This window comes from Pagrus major, chromosome 17 (assembly GCF_040436345.1).
Source record: "Pagrus major chromosome 17, Pma_NU_1.0".
NCBI classification, from domain to species: domain Eukaryota; kingdom Metazoa; phylum Chordata; class Actinopteri; order Spariformes; family Sparidae; genus Pagrus; species Pagrus major.
Genome location: NC_133231.1, coordinates 4,921,271 through 4,945,088, shown reverse-complemented (window position 1 = coordinate 4,945,088; position 23,818 = coordinate 4,921,271). Strand labels below are relative to the sequence as shown.

Genomic DNA, 23,818 nt, shown 5'->3' with positions numbered 1-23,818 from the left:
TCTCTATAGAACGTGTGTGTAATAGGAACCACACAGAGGACGTGGAGAAATGTAAATTACAGGATGTGTGAGAACACGTATGGTGACTTGTTTGTGTGTGTTGAGGTTAGTTGGACACTTTGTGTGGTCTTTTGTTTATAGGGAAAGTGTTTATCTGAAGTAAGGAGGTCTGGCATTATATAAGTGGGTATGTACACACATAACCCACACATGCAGGGGAGGTAATGGTATTGTTGCTTAAAGCACATGTGGTGATTAAGCAAAATAAATTACATAGGCCTTATTTTTAATTAAAGTTAGAATTATAAATAGTGTAATGGTTATGTCATAAACTGTTTATAACATACATCCATCTCTGCTCTCTGATCACAGGAAGATGCTCCAGTCTTTGGGTCGACCGGAGCTTCACATGGCCCTGGAGGTGACCATTGTGAGTGGGTCAGGTCAGGAGCATGCCGGCTGTCTGCTCCTTACCTCTGAGGTGCTGTTTGTGGTCAGCCTCAGTGAGGACACCCAGCAGCAGGCCTTCCCCATCACAGAGGTAATTGACAGGAAGTGTCCCACACACAAGGAATCTCATTAGGGTGTAAAACAGCTCTAGTAACAGGAAAATTAACCTTTGTGTAACTGTGTTGATGTGCAGACAGTGAAGTGAATGTGAAATCTTGTGTCGTCTGCAGGTGGAGTGTCAGCAGGAGCCAGGACAGCAGGGCGAGCTCACCCTCACTTTACAGCAGCAGACAGTAACCAGCGACACAGAGGTGAGACTGGAACTAAAAAAGAATGGAGCTGCACACAGGCTGCATTGTACAAAACATATTGATGTGGAAATCAATCAAAGAGAAATGATAGAATAGTGTTGAATTTACACAGGCTGATTATTAATATATTAAGTTTCACGTCAACATTTTTCTTCTGAAGGGCAAAGCAGCATACATTACTCAAGTCTAATGGCTTCCAGAGGAAAGCATGTTGACTTGATTTACTTATGTGTACAAAAATGACTGAACCTGGAATTATCAAATAGTGCACACTTCCACATTAATATGTTTAACCATGTCATCCAAAAAGGGCCAGGACAGCCCTCTTGGTCATTAAGACATACTGCACATATTTATTATGCCTATTTGTTGCTTTAATATTAAGCTTGCTCTGCAGCATGATGGCCCGACAGTAACCTGTGACCTCAGCTGATCAGCTGCTGACTAGGACCTGCCAAATGAAATTGACGCGTTCAATTCTTTTCCTTTCTGTGTGGTTGAAGATGAATTTAGCTGCTGTAGTGTTTGTTGGCATGACAACATACTTTTACAAAACACTCCATCATGTGTCCTTGATGGCAAATGATTGGACACCACCTGCAGCAGATTTAGATTCATTAGAACCAGTTAATCATCTGTCTGTCTGTCTGTCTGTCTTCCCTCAGGGTGACAGCATTCGTGAGCACCTGTCAGAACAGCAGTATCGGCGGCTGGTGGATTATGTGACGCGAGCCTCCCAGTTTCTCTCCCCCTCTGCTGCCTCTCTCCAGCTGCAGCCCCCAGTGACACTCGCTGAGCCACCGCCCTCTGTCACCAAGTCTTATCGCTATCTGGTGGATCCCGCCTTCGCTAAGGTGTTTGTCAGCAAGTTCACCATGGTGAAGAATAAAGCCTTACGTATTGGATTCCACTAATATAGTAACAGAAAAAAGGATCATACCTTTTGTTCCCGTTTTAATTAAGCCTTAAAGAAATCTTTGGATACCCAATATTTTAGCTTTTGAAAGGATAACTACCCATTTATGCAAAACACATCTGTTGAGCCAAAATATGAATTTACTTTATTAAAGTACATCTGGTAAGCCATGCCTTAGTCTTGTCTTTGAAAGATATTTTTGACTGATACAGCAAACTCATCACATGGCCACAGAGAAAATCAGAGGGATTAGAATCAGTTTTATTCAGAGAAACACATATAGGTTCAGATATTTCAATGAGTAGATACTGTAGCAAACACTAAAAAAAATTGTTGCGTCAACTTAAACCTTCTTTCAGTGTGGTCTCTTTCAACTTCAAGTCTGAGCTCATTCAGGGTGAAACCTTCAGTGTTGCAGATAGAAGCACACAGCAGGCATTTCTACCAAAACAGTCTGTAATGTTTCACTCTGCAGAATGAGCTGTTGGTGTTTACATTCTCCGTGTAGTGACTATGTCTCATGCCAATGTTAAGTGCAATATTATATACATGTTGATGGACACTAGAGATACCAGCTGTCAACCAAAATGTTTTTATAGATGATGTAACATACTTGTTTGACAATAACACTGAACTTTGTAACCTAACGTTGATGCCAACCCCTCATGATGCAACCATGTTGTTATTGTTGCCTTTTATATTGTTGTACTACTTATGTCTTTTGCCTTTAATGTATGTAAATGGTTAATATATTAATATAGAAACATTTTAATAAAATAATATTAAAAATAATGACTTGTTATTCTCTGGTTGTGTCCTAACAATTGTGTACTAGACAAAGATTAAGTCTGAAATCAGAAAATATAAAATATATGATGAACATACATATGCATCTAACTCAAACAGATGTATGAGTTAGATGTTTGTCACATGGGGTTTAAGAAAACATTCTTACATCATGCGTAAACCCAGCCTCACCATCCAGATATCAGTGGCAGCTCTGTTCTCAGTTTTCACTCATCGTGCTCCAATAACGCCGTCAGTCATCTTCATCTGTTTGTGTCAAAGTTGTGCTGCATGAAGTCACTTCATACACGTTGGTTTAATCTCATGTCGCAGGCTTTTACACCCCCTGCAGTAACACATGAAAGCCAGTTATGTCTGAGAGCAGAGAAACTGTTTTCTGTGTGAGTGTCTTATTTCACTTACTGTTATCTGTTACACTGTTTACTCTCCGTTCTGGAGGAGTGACGTGAGGGCCGCTGGCAGCTGAGGTTACTGCTTGCTGACCCGACACTGCAGTCAAAAGAGGAGTCTGAAGAGAGACAGTTGAATGTCATCATAAAAAGCATCTGCTCTCACAGTCACGATGCATTGATGATGTTTGTACAGAGATTAGAAGCCTTAAAGAGAGCTGATACATCCATGTTTTTAATGTCTAAATCAGTGATGATCTCCATCTGTGTTCCTGACAGTATTCCTCCTCTACACCATCCCATTAAAACACAATTTGCACTATGCCTCATTTCCTCGTTCACTATGGGCTGTAACTAACTTCTGCGTTAGCATCACGCTTCATTTACACGTCCACGCAGTGTGGGGCTTGGACTAATTCCTGCACAGAACATTGACACTTAATGGACAGGCTGAAGTGGATGTTTTGGCCAGAGTTCCACATAATGAGACAGTTTCTGACATGTGGTGGGGGTCGGTTCGTCAATGCTTTAGGTTCCACTGCCAGGTAATATCAGAGCCGTGGAAATTCAGCCTGGGTTTTACCGTGGGAACGGCTAGATGTCATTTCACTGTTATGGTTTCCCACATTTATTCTGACTAGTAGCAGCGAGTAGTCAGAATCGCTGTATGTGGGGGTCTTGGGAGACTAAGGGAGGTGTGTGCGTGTGTGTGTGTGTGTACCTGAGGCTGTGGAGAGGGAGGCTTCCAGCTGACTCTGTCTCCTCAGCAGCACCTCCTCTCTCTTCAGAGCTGCCATGTACTTGGAGTAGGACCACAACAACTGAGGGAACATTTCCAGAAATCCAGTCAAATCTAACCTGATTAGAAAAACGGTTCAATTAGAGGATCGAGTTTCTCCTTCGTAGTCTGTGGTTGGAACTGATGAGGCCTTGTTTGGGTTTCATGCTGTAATTGAGTTTATCTTCATCACTGCAGTTTTTATTTTAATATCTTGTGCTCTCTGATAGTTATCAAAAGGGATCATTTAATCTGGTCTGGCTCCTTTCATTTGATACATTTTACACAAACATCTTCAGCTCTACATTCATAATGTTTCCCCATTAGGAGGACTGCTTCTTACTGGCTGTGTGGGAGTCAGCAGCACTCTGCACTGTGTCCTCCGCTGCTGTTTTTCATCTCTTCGCTTTTGTTCTTCTACCTCATCTTCATCATCAGTCTCTTCCTCCTCTCCAAAACTGGAGTCTGGCCTCTCCAGCTCTTCCTTTAGAAAAGAGGTCAGACTGAACACAGTTTTTATCACTCATGCATTGCCCTTTATTCCCTCAGTATTGACCGTTTCCTCACCTGAGCCTTCCTCCTCTCGTCCTCCTCCTCCTCCTCCTCCTCTATTCTCCTCTGCCTCCGCACTCTGGCTCTGTGTTTGACTCGTTTCTCCTGCAGTAAAGGAAGGAGTTGCTCCTCTTGGACACTGCCGCTCAGCTCTTGAAACTCGGGCCAAAACTTCAGCAGTTCACTGAACACTGACATCTACAGTATGTACAGAGACAAATAACATACATGCAGCCTATAAACTGGAAGAAACACAATATAAACCACACTTTTAGATACACACAAAGACAGTACCTGTGCCTCTCTGAAGATGTAAGGCCCCAGCTCGTGGCGCTTCTCTAGAATGTGCTGGGCCTGTTCAGGAGGGATGTCTATCTGCAGGGCGGGGGGCATGGAGGAGTTAATGAAACAGTTAATGATGGTGGAGATCTTCTGCTGGATGGTGGCCTCATCACTGTGGGAATGACAGAGGTCCTGCATACAGGAAGAGAGGAGACAGAGGAGTAAATAAATGTTCCCACTGCTCCTGAAATGTTTGAGAGGTGTATTTCAGATGTGAAAAGTTCATTTTTACCTTGACGTAGGACAGTTTCAGACGTTAAAGACAGTGACAAACTTACTTTCTCAATCAGCTCCTTACTATAAATAATGCCAGCTTACACATGCACACTATTTGTAACAGTTTTTGTTATATCACTTGATTTCTTTGTGCTCTTCTCACTGCTTTGAAGTGGGCATGGTTTATTAAGAAAAAGTCAATATCACGTACTTCTCTGAACCAATCAGGATTTTGTGACATTATAATCAAAATCTCTCACGTGTGTTTTCAGGCCACACCACAGTCCTGACAAAGCAGGTTAGCTGAGTTTATGAGTGGTAAAAACACCATTAGTTTATTATGAGTTCAAGACAAGTACTACTTTGAATGTGGCTTTTCAGCACATTTCATCACCTTCACAATGTGTCTTACAATTAAAGATCCTCTGCTCACATATTATGTCTCTCATTTCACTGGAAAGTCCATTCTCAGTGTATCAATGCAAACTTCTAATTAAAGTAACAATAAACGTTTTTTTTTCCCAATGGTGGGGAACTGAAAAGTTTTTGTTTATGTTTATTATTAGGTGACAGTGGAGAAAGCAGAAAGCATAATGGCATATAATAAAGGTGTCATTGCAGTTACACCATGTGACCCACCAGCACAATAACCTCTAGATATTCTTGCTCCTTTTACCTTATATCTCTGCACCTCCAGCCAGAAGAGCACGTCATTTTCTAAGAAGTCTCCCCTCAGAGAGACAAAGTGCTGGAACTGCGTACAAGTGACGGGGTTGAATAGGATCCGTCGAAACAACAGGATCTCCTTAGAGGAACTCATCCACAAGCCCTTGGCCTGCAAGGACATTATAACAAACACAGACATTTGACATTTGTACAGCAGTAGAATTTGCAGTGTGCTCCTGAAGAACAGCAGTAGAGTTAATATGTGACCTCTGAGCTACAGTCTAAGCTCACAGAAAACTGAGATAATGATACTCCTTTATTTAGAAAACCTGCTGTTTGCCAATGATGAGATAATGAGCATAAGAGCAAGATGAGAGTCACAATCATGTATGAAAATTCCTTCCTGTAATCATCCTGCTCATAATGTGAACTGTTCATGTTTTATATCTGCGTTCTACTGCAGAGCTGAGATGAGAGGACAGGAACAGGGCCGTGTGGAAAACACTCCAAACACTATTAAAGGAAGGTTAGTAATGCTGATGCTTTAATCTTATTTATCCTGGATCCAATTTGGGAAACTAACCACAAGGCCAAAATGGTGTTTGACAAAGCCAGTGCTCAAAGCCAAGTCATGAACTAAATCTCACATGCTCTCAGGCCAGGAAATGCCTTATTTCTCTCCATTCAAAATATCCAGCTTCCCCAGAGGATTTCTCCTTACCTTCCAGGCTTCTCTCCTTTTTCTGCGTCGACGGTAGACGTACTGCGAGAACCGGCCTGTTGCTTGGGGCTACCACACACACACAGAGGTCAGAAGTCAGAAACTGAGTCAACTAGGTTTAACAGAGACACTGAACACCTCTCAAACCTCTCCACTCTGCGCTCTTTGTCACTGGCCATAACAAAAAGCTTTCCCTCCCCCCTTCACCTTCCCTTAGTCTTTATCTCCTCCAATGTTATTCCTCCAATCTCCTCTCAGAGATCTTTATCTGTCAGATGTCATCTGTCTCCCACCGCCAGCCTCCTCTTCACCATCTTTTCCACCATCCTCCTTGTCCAGCGTGTAATGCTAAACTCTGCCTGCGTCTCATTACCTAATGAGAGGATCTGTGTGACCAAACGTTGTAAACATGATAACATAATGATGCAGAGCGGCGGAATCTGTGGTTTATGTGTTACCACCTGAGGAGGCAACCTGAGAGAGCGATGGCACAGTGACAGCATTTAGTGGTTTCTCACATAGCAGAGCCACTAATGTATGTCTGACTTTGTATCTTTGTCCACTCTCAAGGCCTTTATACAGCAGAAATCAAATGCTATTACAGAGTGTACAAGTACTATTTTATATATATCTATATATAAAATCAAATCCTCCATGCAAAGAAATGTTCAGAAGGTCATGGTGGTGTCTGACCTCTAATGACTTATTTACTGATGAGTGATTTACTACTGTTACAGAGGTTTCACAGTCTCCCAGCATCCACTGCTGACACCATGGAAGTCTATTAGTTAACTGGCGTTAATAAGGATTCAATACAGCCCAACCAGACACAACAACAGAACGACACTGTGGACGTCCGTTGTACATGTTGTCTTTTAAAATCTGATTGGAGATTCATTCAGCTGGTACAATAATTAGTGTGAAAAAAAGCTGAATTCTTTTCAAATGTAGGTTTAACAGTTCTTTCTTTAACCATTTCCTGATCTACACATGTACCCTTGGACATAGAAACAAGTCACTATGAGTTTAAAAAATTGGACACAGCACCTTCATGTCTGGTTGTGTACAAACAAAATCTCTATAATGTAATTTAAGAACTTTCTAACAGAATAGATCATTGCCTTTTTGGGAAATACCCTTACTGGCCTTCTTGCTGGGAGTTAGATGAGGAGATTCATATTACTCTCAGGTCTGTCCATTAAACATAAGACCACATCCAGCAGCCAACAAGGTTATCTTAGCATAAAGGAGAAACAGCTAGCCTGGCTCTGTCCAAAGTAAAGCTGTATCAGGTAGTCGATCGAAAGAAAACCAATTGCCAACTATTTTGATAACCGATTAATTGTTTCAGTAATTCTTCAAGCAAAAATGTCTTTTGCTGGTACCAGCTTCCTAAATGTCATTGATGATAGCACATGAAGAGTCATTGAGTTTTAGACTGTTGGTTGGAAAAAATAAGCAAAATAAAGACGTCACTTTGGGCTCGGGAAAAATAATGAGCATTTCTCAATTTTTTGACATTATAGACAAAAAAAATTAAGATAAATTGATTAAACATGAAAATAATTAGCAGATTAATCGATAATGAAAATCGTTAGCTGCAGCCCTAGTCCAAACAAAATACACCTACTAGCACCTCTAAAGCTCATTTATTAATGCGTTATATCTTGTTTGTGCAATCTGCACAAAAGCCACAGTGGAAGTACTGGGACTCTTTCTTGGCTGGGAACTTCCTAAAATCTCTGCCAGTTCCCTGGCTGCTGCTCAGAGCCAAGAAACAGTCAGGCATATAAAACCCCAACTTGTATAAAAACCTCAACATGTCATTTTTAAACTTTGGATTTGTACGGATTACAAACACAAGAAATAATATGTAACTAGTGAGCTTTAGAGATTCTGGTGGATGGATTGTGTTATCTCTGGCAAAGCCAGGCTAGCCATTTCCCTGGTTTCAGTCTTTATGCTAAGCTAAGCTAATTTAGCTGGATGTGGCTTTGCTTAATGCAGACATAAGCGTGGTATCAGCAAATAGGCCTATTTCCCAAAATATAGAGCTATATTTTTGAGCGTATTATAGGTGTAATTTGTAAGAAATGGCCAGCATTTGACAGGAGTGGCGTCAGCAGCAGAGGAGCAGGAGAGAATTGGACATCAGTAGACTGTTTTGGTGTGTTTTACTTCATTTATGTCAAGTTTTAATTAAGTGTGTTTGATGATGAGTTAACCAGTCAATTAAGCTCTCAAACTTGAAATCAGTGTACGGTTGTATTTTTCTGTCTAGCAAGTAAAATGGTTGTAAAAAATGAATTTAATTTGTTTACTTATTAGACTAAGGAGCGAATTTGCCGCCCGCATAAATCTGAAACCAGCTGAAACTAGGGGTTTTTCAGACTTTCACGTCTTGAGGTACAAAGAGGTATTACGAGACACGTTAACTTCAGTAGACATGTCTGCAACAAAAAATGTATGTCTTTGACATAACGTCAACACTGTTGTATCTTCACACTCTAATGTAAGTTCATTTTCTGAATGTTTTAAACAAAAATTTGCGCTAATTTCCCCTTCAGATAATTTCCGTTTGAATACGATCAGTTAGTTGTGTTAGCATTAGTTCAGAGCCAGGATGTCCACCTTTGGTTGGTGTCTCTGCCGCTGTGTGAACTCCGCTGTGGACAGGAATAGAGGCAGCCAGTTTTCCTCAATGTGACTCCTGACAATGTCCTGGATCTCCAGGACGACAGGGTTCGAGAGACAATCCAGCTTAAGACGCTCCAGCCCACCTGCCAAACGCAGTATCTACACACGCACACACACACGCACACACACACACACACACACACACACACACACACACACACACACACACACACACACACACACACACACACACACACACACACAAAGAAACAAGCCAAATACAATCAGATCACAGTAGATGCAGATGGTTGCATGTGTTTGATTTGAATGCTAAAGATGACTGAGTGTACATTTCTGTAGATTTGTATAAATCAGCATGAAGAACAGATGAGGAGCAGGACAAACTCAGAAGAAAACTGCCCACAGTGGGAAACCCAACTGAAGACTCCTGACTCCTGCTGTGCTCTTCATCATTCCCACAATCCCTCTGTTCTCTTCATCTCCCGTCTGCTTTCTGTCTTAATACATCGATCTGGCCGTGTCTCCCTATTTATATCTCCTTTATATTTTCTCTCATCTCATTTTGCACGCACACAGGCGTGCATGCACATACACTCACACACACGCTTCAGAAATGAGAACCAGTCGTGGCACTGGAGTGGGAGTCAGTAGATGAAAGGAGGCCAATCTGTGACTGGATGACTGAGTGATTGAAAGAGTGAAGGGCCAAAGCAGTAAAGCTGTCAGTCTCTCTACATCGCTCACGCAGACAAGAACCAACGCTGAGATGTAAGAGCTGCAGCCGGACCCAATCGTACAGAGTTAGAAGCACTAGACTTGGCGTATTCATTAAAATGCACAGCTATAATCATCATTTTGATGGTATTTATGAGATGAGGATGACAAATGAGAAAGCTTGAGCACCAGAGTTGAAGTCATGTCAACAAGTAAACTATATGGCTCTCTGTTAATGCAGCGTGGTTAAAGAACATTGAGGGTTCATCAATGGCCATTACTGTAATATGTCCTGTAACAGTGATCTCCTACCAGTGCTTATTGTACCACAGGGAGTGCCACTCCAAGGGGAATGTAGGAAAACAGCTCAACTAATTTGACAAAAAAATAAATAAAATAGAGGAAAACCTCAACACTGCCTGTATGTGTGCGTGAAAAGTAGTTAGTAAGCTAGCAGAAAAGTCTGAACAATACTGCTCCGACTTTAATGGAGACCAATTAGTGAATGTTCACATAGCTAGCTAAAAGTAATGGTTTAAAATGTTGAAATTGAACATGATGTAACTTTTAAAGCAATTCTAGAGAAGTATCGTTGATTGTTGAGTCTCATTCCCAGATCTTCAAATCCCAGCACTTTGAGTTAATGGTCTGACGCCAAAGACCCGATTTGATATTTGATTTTGATTGGTCTTTGATAATCTGAGCATGAGACTGATGTACCCCACCACTCGCCCCAGCCCCCCGCGAGCTGGAGAGGATAAGTGGGTTACAGATAACAGATGGACAGATGGAAAGAGACTCAAGAATCAACTATCTTGCTGCAGAAAGTTACATAGTGCTGCTTTCAGAGAAAGATAAATGTCTGGAATAGCCAAGTATCAGTTAAGCTGTTGAAACAACTAAAGCTAGTAAGTAGCAACGGATAAACAGCTGAGCTAGTTGGCGTTGGTCTTGCTCGCTTATGTAAGTCACATAGAAGCATCAGTATCAAACTGAGACTGTTTCATAACCAGTTTAAAGTTTGTAGTTTTACAGTTAAAAATGAATTAAATAAACACATTTAGTACATGCAGCAATGTCAATGAAGAGGTGCTTGAGTTTGAGACTGTCCTATAACTCATGTTAAAATTAAACTCTTCTCTTTGACAGTAAAGTGTATACAACATAGCAAACATCTTGGCTTTCACAAAAAAGAAAACCCGGCTCACTGCTCAGTGTCCCGTCTACTCATCCTAACTCTACACAGCATGCCCTCCTAGAATCCAGAAAACTAATATCAGACTATAAATGTCAGGAGAGATTTCATCCTACTGTCATTGTTACTGGAGCTGATCTTCTTTATCTTTCTGGATCCAAACCACTCTCTTCTTGTTTTAATTCTAACCATGTCCTCTCATCCTCCATTTCCCACCGACACCCTGCTGTCAGAGCTGTCAGCATGAAGTCTGCAGGATGCCAAAGAAGGGAGATGGGAAACTGTATGAGAGCCGCAGCCTCTGTTTATCAAATCTAAATGTCAAGTGTCAGGTGACGCTCACATCTCATTTTGGGTTTGTATTTGCACCTCTACAAATATTCAATTCTAAATGGAGTTGCAACTATACCATAAGGGGAACAGTGGCCAACAACACTGAACATGTTTTTAATCCATGTGACGTACATCATTCTGTTGTTCTGATGTGGCGGGGCTGTCGGCGCCAAAGAAGTACTTCCTGTTGAGGTATTTGGTTGCAATATGAGACGACCTCTCATGTCTGACAGCTTTCTCCTTCTGAGGAGTCCTCCTGTACTGCTCCAGATCCAACCAGCATGTCAGATGAATACTGAGCAGAAACACACATGTTGACAAAAACCATGTTATTTTCACAATAACTTTGGTGTATTGTATGCATCCTGACAATAATAGCCCACACATTCTGTGCATTTTCATGCAGCCTTCATTTCTATTTAATGTGGATATGACAAACATATGCATTTCAAGCAGTGTGACACAGTAAATCTATTGTACATACATATATAGGTAAATTGGTAAATATAGGTAAAGTGGGGGACATAAATCTAAACAAAGAGCAAAAATGTGATACAAAAACTGCGTAGTTATACAGCTCACCTGGCATCCTCATTCTGTAGGAAAGACATAAAGTGCCCGATCTCATGGCGGTGACGAAGTAAGGAACCTAGACGGTAACCTTGGTATTTTGGAGACACTCTGGACCAAGAGTCAGACGCCCGAGAGCCCCTCAGGAGGGGAGTAGAAGTTGTAACAGAAAAGGGAAATGCCACAGTCCCACACTGCTCCTCCTGTAGAATAGATACAGCAGCAGGAGGGAGCGAATAAGTGATGGAAATGAAGAGATGGAGCAGGAAAGAGAAAAAGAAGGTATGGTATAAAACTCTGAATGGTGATTTTTCCACATCACATCATACCTTAGCCATGCCAAGCATGTAGTCTTGGAACTATAGATAACGTCATTGTTACCAAGCAATACATAAATACTGGAAAGAGACCATATTCACATTAATGTTTACATTAGCTTGTTCATGCTCACAGGTGTGTGTTTATTGGCTATAAACTGAGCACCAACATTTTATAAATCAGTGGAACTCGTGGATGCTGGCTGACCTGTTTCAGTCGCTCCTCTGATTCCTCGTACAGACTCTGGAGTTCTCTGTATTCCTGACTGTCGACACGGCGCACCTTCTCCTTCACACACACCTACATGCACACACATACATTCACTTAAAGTCAATTAGAGCTGCAACGATTAGTCATGTTTTGAATCAATCGATTTGTTTGATGTTTTAAGCAGAAATGCCAGACATTTGATTGTCCTAGGTTCTCAAGTCTGAGAATTTGCTGCTTTTTTCGGTCTTGCATCTGTTAAATTGAAAATTTGGGGATTTTATACTTTTGATCAGACAAGACATAATGACTTAACCTTGTGCTCTGGGACATTTTTGTTTTCAGATGTGTTTTAGACCGAAATGATTGTTTGAGAAAATAATCACTAGTCACAACCCTAAAGCCAATCAGTTACAGAACCACACTTAACCTCAGACTAACAACTCAAATTAATTTGGTCTTTACTATATTCATACATACAACAAATCATTATTTGACATTTCACAGTTTGTTTTGATGGAAATCCTCTTTCTTCAGTAAGATCTGACGTGCGTGTGTGCTGCACATCCAATGAGTAGTCAATCCACTTGATGAACAATTTCTCCACTGCATCTTAAATGTGAATATTTTCTGGTTTCTTTATCGCTGTATTACAGAAAACTAACTATATTTGAGTTGTCGACAAGACATGTGAGGACATTTTTCAACATTTTATAGATTAAACAACTAATCAGTTAGTCGAGAAAATAATCAACATACTAACCAACAATGAATAGAAGTGTGTCAGCCCCACTGTAAACTGACTAATGAAATCCGCTTCCTCCAGATAAAGTGGAAGTGAATTATGACATTGATGTACTGTGGTTACCTTCTGGAAGGACTCTTTGTCCCTGCTGACCAGCAGTGTCCACGGCTCCAGCAGGATGTTCAGTATGTGATCCTCAACCTTGTCAAACAGCTCCTCAAAAGCAGGCATCATTTGGTCATACACCTCCCTCCTGGTGTCCTCATCAACACCAAGGCTCTTCCTGGCAGAGCTGAAGAGATAGGTGGAGTAAAGGAGCTGAGAGGAGAGGAGAGGAGAGGAGAGGAGAGGAGAGGAGAGGAGAGGAGAGGAGAGGAGAGGAGAGGAGAGGAGAGGAGAGGTCATAAAAATGTCATCACTTCAGAAACATTTCTCTCCAAAACCGCCATCACTTCCATCATCACCATTGTTCGGTGCTCTCATACACAATATTCACTATCTCTCATCACTTCTGCCATCACACCACATAAATGTCACTCATTTAACCCTCTTGGCCACAGCACTGTGGAAAGATCATCTAAATGTCATTCTTCTGGTGAACTAAAGGTTAACTGAAGGAAAATAGATTTCACTGTGAAATATTCTGGACCGGACCGCTCAGCTTTCCTCCCTGGTCCAGCTGCAGTCAGACTGGGTGGTTCTGGGTGACTGGACTGGCGCAGGGCTAGGGGGGTCTGACTCACTTGTTTTCATGGGCGTATAAATCTCTCCACTTAGTGAGGGGTAAAGAGGGCAGCAGAACGCGAGTGGCAGGCCAAGAGAGCACGCAAAAAACAGCAGGTGTGTGTGTGTGTAAAAGGGATATAATCGATCTATGTTTCATTGCCTTTTGATGTCTTTAATTTATATCAATAGTTGCTTTTTAGACATTTTTAGACATCTGTTCTCTGCAACTTTAATTTGTGGTGATTCATGAAAATGAAGTGAAAATGAGGAGTGTTTTGTGACAGGAAAATGCAGATGCATTAAAATTGAGCCAGCCTGGAATCAACTCCAGATGGAGATGAATTATCAAATGCACTAAGTCTCAAATTGAAACTGCAAAAAGATGCATACTATCATAGCACATACTGACAAACATTTTCATTATTTTTATAATAGAGGAAATACTTTATGGGTTATTGCTTCATTTAGATTTTCCTGATTTGATCATGCTTCCAAATAGCAGGGCTAGTGACTGTTAAATACCTGACATTAGATTTGACAAATATCACCTCAGGGTCTCTATCCTTGATATATATGGAGTGTATATAGTGTGTTAAAACCAGATCAGTACTTAACAGCTTTTTTTTTTTGAATGCAGAAAACCCTCAAGTGAAATCCAGCAGGACAACCCTGCCCTTGATCTTGTGAGTGTGTGTGTGCTGACCTGTGCCTCTCTCTGTACTCTGTAAGGGTCCAGTCCATCCTGATAGAACAGCTCATGGTAGTGCTGCAGGTCACTCCAAAAGTTAATTGCATTCTCCCACAGCTAAAACAAAAAGAGAGAGTATAAGTTATTGCTCCACATGATGATTATATTTAAATGTGCGATCATGATTAAATGCGATGGACTACAGAGAATGAAAGCAGACACAATCCAGTGGCTGCTATTTTACCTGGTTTCCAGATTGTTCACAGAAGTTTGCAAAGTATAAGCCGGCACACGAGTCAACACAAAGAGCCTGTAACATCTTTTCCATTCTTCTGCTGCCCAGTAACTGACTTCTGCTAGAATATAACTGATGATACATACACACAAGACAAAGCATTTAATTACAAAAAATCAACACAACAAAATGTAAATGAAGTAATATAAAAATTGGAATATAGCAACTTCTCATAAGTGAAGCTGGAAGCAAATGTTTGGCAGCAGTTTGTTAGCTGATAAATGACAGTATCCGATACTGATTTTAACTAATTAATCCTCAGCTCTACTTGAAACTACAGCAATACAAATCCTTTCTGGGAAAGGACAATTAACTGCTCCATTGCTCCTAGTCTCTGTGTTGTTGCTCTCTTCCCCACCTTAAAACTTTAGTAGTATCATATCCTAAGCCTCCTACCTCTGTTTGGACAGTATGGGGGGACCGGGGCAGGCAGGTGTCAGGGCAGAGGCGAGGTAGGGTCAAAGAGTCACTAACACACCATTCTGTCCACAGCCCAAAATGAGGGGAGTCATTACTGTCTTCCTGAACACACTGGGACGTCCAGAACCGAGGAGCCCTGTAGGATATTTATACAAAGAATTAACTATAAATGCAAAGTTACTGAACGGCATATGCTATACCAAACTTATGTAGGATGTAGCTTATAGTATATGTCTATTACATGAAAAGCTAGTCATATGTATGGACACAAAAAACAATAATATTAACAGACACTGGACACAAATATAGTCTCTATGAATAACATTAGGGAACTTGAATACTGTGAATTGTGAATCTCACCAGTAAGACAGCAGTGACTCAGTGAGGATGGGCTGAACTGAGTGCAGTTTCTCCTCTGTCCAGCAGGGGGAGGTAGTCAGTTCAAGTCTGGAGAGCAGCTCCACATTTAGACTGCTCCGGCTGCTGCTCGGCAGGTACCAGCTCCGCATGAGGACTAAATACCTGATCAGCATTACAGTACAGCACATATAACATTATATTACATTTAATACTTCTATCATTTGACAAACTTGCTTTTTTTGTTTAGTGTTTTTTTTTCATAGCTGCAGTTGGCATCCAAAATGCTATGAGTTCAATATCAAATCATGACCATTAAACAGATGCTGTTAGCTTTTGTATCAACAGCAAAAAAAAGTTCAGTTCACCAGAATAGCGAATAGTGTGTTTTATCATGTTGTAATGTTTACCTGTTCTTCCGCTCTCTGTTCTGTATAGCTTGCAATCTCTCTATATCCATCCACAGAATAAACAGCTTCCATCCTGGCGTTCCTCGCAAAAATTCCTTGAAGTCATCCAAGCCTAGTCTACTGCCTTGGCAACAGGCACCATGGCAACAAATATCAATTACATTTTCCTGGTATGTGCCCCTACTCCCCACCTCCCAGTTCTTCTTAAACCATTCTGTTTTTTCTTCTCCTCCACTCCCCCTCCTGCCTTCTTGAACTTTATCTTTCTTCCCCTCCAATCTTTCTCTGTAAACTTTACGTTCACAGGATCTATCTGCGCTGGCACAATTTGTCTGGTCTCCTGAGTTGTTGAAATAGTCAGAGGTGTTGGCCTGGCTCTGACCATCCACCACGTTCAGTGCACTGTTAAGCACCTGTTCAACTACTTCAGTAGCCAGGTACTCCAGCTGTAGTTCAGGGGACTCGTAATTCTCGCTACTGGACACTTTGACACGTCTGTCCTCTGAGTTGCCAGATGATGGCACTGTTTTCAAGCTCTGGAGTTCCTGGGTTTTGTCACATTTAGGGAAGGAGGAACATGGGAAACATCTGGGTGATTCATCAAATATTCTGTTGATACATTCCTTCTCGCCAGAAGTAACATGAATCCTCATAGACCCTGAACAGTAAGGGCAGATAGGATATTATCTTAATAACTTGACTTCAGCATGCATACATATACAGAACACAAAGATACACAAATGGTAAACACACCAGTATATACCTTGTTTTGGTGAAATGTTCTCCTGAGAATGTGGGCAGGTTAGGACCTTCACTGCATTGTTATTTTTCTTGTCAAACTGGGAGGAAAAACGCAGTTGTGGAGCTGACAGGGCGGTTCGACCTGAGCTGCCTTTCCTCCTCTGGACACAGAAGTTTAGTTCCCGCTGAAACAGCAGCTTGGCTAGTCTGAGAATTACCAGAATAAAAAACCTGATACACCACAGGTCACAGAATACACAAGCATGTGTTCTTCCAAAAGCATTCATTAAATGATTATTGAAATTTACAAACTTGGCTATTGTTATTTCTCTATCACTGCTACTATGTGTAGGTTGCAAGTAAGCGTGAGTTAGTTGGTCATCTGATCTGTGCAGGGATGTGGCCTAAGGACCTCTCGCAAGATGCATGAGGAATTAGATAGACTACAACAGGGGAGGATGTAGGGCAACGGTCTGAGACACAATCACAAGGATTCCAAGAAGCCACACAATAACCACAGTGTACTGCATTGTAGTGTCAGAGGTTAACACTGTTGATTGACGCAGATCACTGTTTAACCTAGGTTATTAAGCAAGTATTTCTAGGTTGTAGCAGATCTGATGTAATGACAGCAAAGTTAGCAAATGAAGAAAGAAAGGTATCAGGTAAAGGTATCAAAGGTATCAGACACACTGCTCGGAGTGAGCACTTTAGTAATATTGTAAAACATGTTATAGTAATACCAGGATGTAAACAACAAGAACAAGATCAAAACCAATGTAGAATATAAGAGGTAAAACTGTATTTGTTTTGTATGTAGAGTAGGTACAAAAACAAAGTAGTACCTGTATTCATGGTAACAGTCGCTTTGAAGGAAAAAGGGCAATCTTTCTTTCACGATCCACTGAATTCCTTGCTCTCTGTCCAGGCACTGCAAAGGTCAGGGAGACAGACTCAAATCAACCCTCTTAAACTACAGCACAGACTTCTGCTCGTCTTCAAAACCAAATATGTCCAACTATTGCATTCCACATAAAGGAATTATTCACTACTTACACAAACAGTGTAATGGTTGTCTACTGGAGGGGTTCTGGCCAGTGCTGTGGGGTCACCAGTAAGGAGTTGGGATTTGCTGTGGTTCAGGACTGATCTGATTCTACTGGAGACAAACTCAGCTGCTCCATTCTCCACCTCAAACAGCCTGGTGTCCTGGTTGTATATCAAAGACTCTGGGAAACACTGGACAGAGTTGTAAGGCTATAAGAATAAGAGATTTATTAAAAATAGGCTAGATATGTAAATTAGGGCTACTTTACCAGCAAGCTTAAGAAATCATTGAAGAAGTGAGCCAACACATCATCGGAGGCCAGAGAGTTCTCCTGCATGGACACAATAAAACATTACGCCACTGAAAGAGGCAAAGTTCAGAAATTCCTCTAAACCCAAAACACTGAGATTGAGAATTATGAAATGTCAATAATCAAAACTTGTACTCACAAAATTGGCAGCTGTGAGATGGGGCAACTCTGAACAGACGAAAGGACTAAGTTACCAACATTAGTTCCAATAATGTTACTTGAAGTATCTTAAAAGTACTGCTCTTACCTGCTGAAATGACTCCACACATCATTTGTTTAAAAAATACAAATGCCTGTATAGTATATTCAAACTGGTAGCCAAGAAAGTTAAACCAGGCCGTCACATCTGAACATTCAGCCAGCCACAAACCTCTCAGTGTAATTACAGACACACTGCAGGTTGCTATGGAAGTGGACTCATTTTCAAAACACAGGGGGCGGTAAAAGTTTAACTAGAGAAGACCAGAGAGAAACGTATGCAAGATTTTTTCTTGTTGAAGTTCGAGAGCCAAAAATTATTTAATTCTAAATTCTCCACAGAATTGACATTACTGTTACTATCCAAGATCACTTACATATAGTGAAAAAGTTTAAGAGAATGACACTGTTGCATTTAAGACAAGGTAAGTATAGGAGCATACCACTAGAGGGCAGCAAACACTGACAAATGAATTCATACAAATTACAATAAAGACTCAGGCCAAAACAGACCAATTATTTCACAAATGAGAGACAAGCTACACATACGTAAAAAAAAAATATATTCAAATTTATTTTAAAATTGCTTTGAAATCACAACGGTAAAAGCTGAAAATCTCAGGAATTCAAAAAAATAAACATGTACAGTTGATCACTGTGTAAGGAAAAATACATCAACAGGAAAATTCAATCACTGTACTGTTGGTGAGACTTCCGTCACATTCATTATTAAAAAACACACAAGTAAGAACTGTGTTGGGAAAAAAAGGGGGGGGGGGGGTACAGTATAAAGACAGGCACAAAGACACATTGATAAGTATAGAAGTTGTTCTCATGTACTGGCTACAAATCAATTTCCTTATTGCTAAACCTCGTTTTCTCCATTACGCAGAAAAAATACTAAAGTGACGTTGGCATTAGAAACAGGAATACAGATAACTTTCTGTTCATAATCTCCTCACATTTCGCTTGCTTTGAGCGCTTCCTGGAAGAAGTATATCCTTCTTGCGACGGCCTGCAGACTGACTGCCACACTCTCTGGAGCCATGGAAAGCACACAAGCAGGCTGTGCAAAACTGGAAGCCACAGTCAGCTCTGCTGCACACACCCTCCCCTTTCACTGAGTGACACCTTGCAGGATGCTGACATTGAGGGCAAGGCTTCAAGCATTCATCGCTGAAGAGGGTTTTAGCAACCTGAAAGAAAAAAGAAATTATTTGAATGGACAGCAAATGTTTATCGTGAACTAGAAATCTTATTCACCCTCCACTGAACTGAACCGGAATAAATTCAACTTAAAAACTCAATTTAATAGATACAATTACAACTTATAATCGGTTTAAGAAAATTCAGTGTTATTGTTGTCAAACTCACTTCTAGAAATTTATCCCGTTTGCTGCTGCTGCCTGAATGTAAGATGCTGTGCTGTAATGGGGTTAAAGTGCTATTTCCTGACTGCGGGGTGCAGAAGCTGGAGGACCTAGACTGTGCCTGAACCGTCTTCAGGGCCGACCTCTTCAACAGTGTGAGTCTGGTCTCTGCATCAGGGACATGGACAGCACCACCAAGCTATGACAAGACAAAAGCACAACGTTAGTTAGTCACTGTAAGTCAGATCCACATCGAAAACACTCAGTCTGATGTTACTTTACACTGAATCACCTCAGACAGCTGCTGTTGTACTGCTCTCTGACATTATTTGTATTTACAGTACTAGACCCATCAATGTCATAGATGTTTTTTTCTTTGACAGCACATAGAAAATACCTGCTTGAAGCAGTCAGCAAAAGCCACAGTGCCCTCAGCATCACCTATATTCTGATAAGACTAATTTGTCATTGGCCTGCCATTAGCAATAGTGACCAATATGGCAAATCTCCTACCTCAAGAGAAGCCGCTTCACTCAGGTGGTTTCTTCTCCTAAAACTAGCTCGCTTGTCTTGTTGGATGATTTCATTCCAGCTATTGCAAACCTGACCACACCTGCCAAATACAAAGAAATGCATGCATGAAACCATATTTTCAGTAGGGTTCAGTATGGTTAAAAAAAGAAAAAAAAAAGAAATTATTTTGACTTCACAGTAAAGTTTCATTTTTACAAAAAATAAATAAATAAAAGTAAAATAAAATCATGATGATGTGACATTTGTAGGGGTCTGTACTAAATAAACATGTTTTGTTACATCTGGAGAACAACATTTGTAGGCCAGGACATCTCTGCAAAACTACAGTACTTCATTATATCGCTGTTCTCACACATTTCACCTTCATCGAAAAATTGCAGCTTCTAGTGATGTGAATATTGCTCCTGGCCATATTGCAATTTCGATTATATTTTGATTAATCGTGCAGCCCTAATTTTTAGCCATCATTGCACCTTTAATACCAATTGTGTCCTTGACTGCCCAATAAACAGAAGTCTAAACTTTTCAGATACACCTCCTGTTTTACAAATGTCACTGTTCTGCTCTTCAATACTTAAAACTGCATTGGTAATGTCGTCTACTTTAGTCTAAGCTAAACATCTATATGTTGTATGAAATCTACAGGATCATGTAGCTTGTATGATTATATTCATATATTGATATATAACTTAATGCTGTAGTCACAAATGATCATTAACGGTTCAATGAGTGACAAATTGAATTGGGACGCAACTTGACCTTTGAGAAGTAGGACGGTGTGCTGAGTTATACAGTAGATGTAACGAAACATGAAAGTAGTTTAAATTTTACTTTGTATATAATAATGAGATCTGAGTGTGTAGAAAACATGAGCAGCTCCTCACCTGTAGATGCTTTCAGAGGTCAGGTGGCTGAGTATGACAGCCAGAATGTGCCTGAGGCTCCTTTTCTTCAGCTCTGTGAGTATGTCCACCTTCCCCAGGCCCATCTTCCTGCCGATTAGCCCTGCCAATGGCATTGTGGTCCTGAACAACTCTGGGGTCTGGGTCAATGTTGCTGTGGACTTCAGCTGCTCCTTCAGGCTTGGACTTTGGCCAACAAACAGCTGGGCTTTCTGCTGGAACATAGCATGAACTAGCTGCAAAGCTGGAGTCAGGGAGAGGTTGACTGGGGTTGTCCTGAGAGGAGTTACATCTGCACTGGCAGGACCTGTGCTAAAAGGTGTCATTTTGTCTGACTTGACAGTACTCGCTCTTAGTGGGGTGGCATAGTCTTGTTTTGCCAAGGCCAAACTATCAGAGGTCACGCTATTACCACATTTAACAGAAGGGACTTGGTGAGGCGTGGCACTGTCAGCAAAAACTTCATCTTCTTTGCTGTGTCTGTGGCACTGATGAATTTGTTCATGCTTTCTGTCTGTTGGGTCTTCCTCAGACAGAGAGCCCCCTTCTTTAAGTGTAGAAAGTCTGTGCTGACGCTGCATACGGGAGCGCCGCTTTGTCTCTGCCAGATTTGGGGTTACACAGTTTCCTCTGGAGGCAGAGAGCAGCAGCTCTTGGAATGAGCCATCGTGGTCCACCGAGGAGTCTTGGGATTTATCAAGGGTCAGGGAACTAAAACCACTGTCTTCACACACAGACCTGTACCAGGGTTACAAATGCATAACAATAAATACAGGAATGTTTTCTGATTAATGAAGGAAATATTTATTTATTTGTTGTCTTTCCAGGTATTCAATTAACAGCTAAATTTAATGATTAGAAAACGTAGTAATTTAGAAAGTAAGAAAAAAAAGCACATACCTGATGTATTTTGGTGTATGTATGGATGATGGTGTGCACAAGACACTTGAGCTGTCATACAGGTTATTTGTTACACCTCTGATTGGTGATTGAGAGTTTTCCTTAGATGAGGTAGGCAGGAATTTGCTAAAGCATGGAGTCTCAATATTAATCTGATCAGAGGCAGAAATTCTCTCAGTGAAATGTGCATCTGAGAGTGAAACTCTTCTCTCAAAACTGGAAAGGTGACCAGAGTTAAGTTTACCATCTTCAAGAGTGGAGGTCCTGACTTGCAAGAAGAGGAGACGACGTTTTCTTCCTGACAGCAGCAGATCCTGCTCCAGTGTTAAAGTGCTTGATGTCAAAGACCCTGCAGTGTCTACAGAGTCAAAAGATGCACTGAGCCAGTGTTCAGACCTGACACCAATTGAGGATTCAGTCGTTCTGATGCATGGTGATCTCGTGTTGTCAGTTTTGACAGCTGTGGTGGGTCTGCACATTAGAAGTCTTTGTCGCAGAGAGGAGTCTCTTTTAGGGGTTTCACACCAGGTGAGTGCTGCTGGCCGCTGTATTTCCCTGTAGTCCTTGCCGAAATATCTCACTGGTTCTCTGCTCCTCTCCTTAGGTGTGACAGAAAGCCTGAGGTTCTCTTTAGGTGTTTCACTGAACTCTACCGAAGAAGAATACCTAGAGGAGTCAGCTCCACTGATGCTCGGTGGGCTGTGGAATAAACCTGAGTATCCACTGTCAGAGCAGTCATCATAACACTTCTGGCCTTTGCAGCTTTCAAGGTAGATGTTTGATTCAGGAGTGCACTGCATTTTCCTCCTCCTGTGTGCACTCTTTGCCCCAGACACAATAAGGACCAAATGAGGATGATGTCAACTGACCTGTAGACAACATGAAAGTAGTGAGTGAAACTACTCAAGGACAACTAGCAGCAAGAACTGTGCATGTCAAGTAACTTCAAACAAATAAGCAATAAAGGTCAAACGAGAGATTACGAGGGTAAAAATACACGAGAATAGAGCTAAACTAGCTTAAATGTTGCCCGTGCGTGCAATTAAACTAACTTATATAGTAGGACTCACTTTGTGATAAAATAGATGAGCCAGTTGATAAAGTTCTCGGTTTTTCAGTCGTTCTCAGCGTATTTACGATAAGTATTAGTTTGTAAAACACAAATTGACAGAGTATGTCAGCTGGTTTAACGTCAAAGGTTCTCAGCTGTTTCATTAGCGTTGCTATGAGAGCGCCTGCTGTCGATTTAAATCCCCCCCGTCGCATGCGCCACGATGCCGCTTTAAAGTGAGCTACAGCCGCCAAAACGAGAACCGACAGACAGACAGATTACCGGTGTATACCAAGTGTCAACAAGGGGCCGTGCCACTCCAAACCCCTTTTTGGTTTTTTCCCTTTAAGTTAACGTTACACTATGAAAAATAGCGGAGATAACAGTAGTTATTTGACAATTCAGCTTCGTCTGAGTTGCCTGCGAGAGGGCCAAAAATAATGACGTTACCGTGTACGCCCCCCCCCCAGGTTACAGAGATCCGCAATTAGCTTGATGTGAAAACACATGTGTCACGGACAGAGCTGACTTTAGTATTAGGGTTTCATAACGAGGCCCAAGTTAGAGAAAATGTGACTGCGTATTGTAATTTTTTTCACACACCTAACTGACACATAAGCGAGTTATCAGTGTAACGACGTTAGCCTCCTGCCACCACAAATACTGCTAGGCTTGCCAGGCACTGTCAGCTGTATAGTGAATTGAAAAAGAAAATCATAGCCGAGAATTTAGCATTAAGCACAGAAATATATTAAAATATAAATACTCACTTCTAGATTAAACTGGGTTAACGCTAACGTAAAGGCCGTGGACTCGGAAATGTTGTTTCCTCAGGCTCAGTTCTAGGCCTCTGCTTGCACCCCCTCGTTGTTTCTGACTGCTACATGTTCACCTACAGGCAACCAGCAGCCACGCTTTCAAATTTGGAGCCCTCTGTTGACTGCGTCACGTGCTTCCGCTTTGGCCTGCAGCTTCCTTCC

The 23,818-nt window shown here is 41.3% G+C and overlaps 3 protein-coding genes across 6 annotated transcripts in view; 1 reads left to right on the top strand and 2 right to left on the bottom strand.

Moving 5' to 3' along the window:
- The window catches only part of LOC141011735 (intermembrane lipid transfer protein VPS13B-like), a 353,303-nt gene extending 350,834 nt beyond the window's left edge, over window positions 1–2,469 (top strand). For all 3 annotated transcript variants that reach the window (XM_073484997.1, XM_073484995.1, XM_073484996.1), the window contains 3 exons: window positions 373–541; window positions 681–761; window positions 1,427–2,469. In XM_073484997.1, coding sequence (XP_073341098.1) covers window positions 373–541; window positions 681–761; window positions 1,427–1,675 — 499 coding nt within the window. In that variant the 3' untranslated portion in view covers window positions 1,676–2,469. The remainder of the gene's footprint in view (window positions 1–372; window positions 542–680; window positions 762–1,426) is intronic.
- A 331-nt stretch (window positions 2,470–2,800) lies between these two features.
- Window positions 2,801–18,152, bottom strand: LOC141012032 (regulator of G-protein signaling 22). Its single transcript, XM_073485414.1, has 24 exons — window positions 18,131–18,152; window positions 18,023–18,051; window positions 17,842–17,904; window positions 17,582–17,764; window positions 17,371–17,456; window positions 16,548–16,732; window positions 15,785–16,442; window positions 15,378–15,539; window positions 14,994–15,153; window positions 14,547–14,669; window positions 14,318–14,419; window positions 13,012–13,206; window positions 12,144–12,236; window positions 11,631–11,821; window positions 11,181–11,343; window positions 8,780–8,944; window positions 6,149–6,217; window positions 5,438–5,596; window positions 4,498–4,677; window positions 4,219–4,401; window positions 3,995–4,135; window positions 3,595–3,694; window positions 2,909–2,973; window positions 2,801–2,809 (listed from the first exon to the last, which is right to left on the bottom strand). The coding sequence occupies exons 1-24, from the start codon at window positions 18,150–18,152 to the stop codon at window positions 2,801–2,803; spliced, it is 3,486 nt and encodes a 1,161-aa protein (XP_073341515.1).
- A 703-nt stretch (window positions 18,153–18,855) lies between these two features.
- On the bottom strand, window positions 18,856–23,697 carry fbxo43 (F-box protein 43). 2 transcript variants are annotated; one of them, XM_073485198.1, is made up of 6 exons: window positions 23,609–23,697; window positions 21,788–22,656; window positions 20,870–21,625; window positions 19,965–20,064; window positions 19,456–19,650; window positions 18,856–19,277 (listed from the first exon to the last, which is right to left on the bottom strand). In XM_073485198.1, the coding sequence occupies exons 2-6, from the start codon at window positions 22,585–22,587 to the stop codon at window positions 19,029–19,031; spliced, it is 2,100 nt and encodes a 699-aa protein (XP_073341299.1). In that variant the 5' UTR covers window positions 22,588–22,656; window positions 23,609–23,697; the 3' UTR covers window positions 18,856–19,028. The 2 variants fall into 2 exon arrangements, with proteins under 2 accessions (XP_073341299.1, XP_073341300.1); XM_073485199.1 differs by lacking the exon at window positions 23,609–23,697 and adding an exon at window positions 22,858–23,172.
- Window positions 23,698–23,818: the final 121 nt, after the last annotated feature.

Coding starts and splice junctions, on each gene's coding strand:
- LOC141012032 (XM_073485414.1), bottom strand. CDS start 18,152: ATGTGTGGAGTCATTTCAGCAG. Junction 17,905..18,022: donor ATCTCACAGCTGCCAATTTT/GTGAGTACAAGT, acceptor GTGTCCATGCAG/GAGAACTCTCTGGCCTCCGA. Junction 14,420..14,546: donor GTGAACAATCTGGAAACCAG/GTAAAATAGCAG, acceptor TTTTTGTTTTAG/CTGTGGGAGAATGCAATTAA.
- fbxo43 (XM_073485198.1), bottom strand. CDS start 22,587: ATGCAGTGCACTCCTGAATCAAACATCTACCTTGAAAGCTGCAAAGGC. Junction 19,651..19,964: donor GTGAAGCGGCTTCTCTTGAG/GTAGGAGATTTG, acceptor GTCTTGTCATAG/CTTGGTGGTGCTGTCCATGT. Junction 19,278..19,455: donor AACGGGATAAATTTCTAGAA/GTGAGTTTGACA, acceptor TTTTTCTTTCAG/GTTGCTAAAACCCTCTTCAG.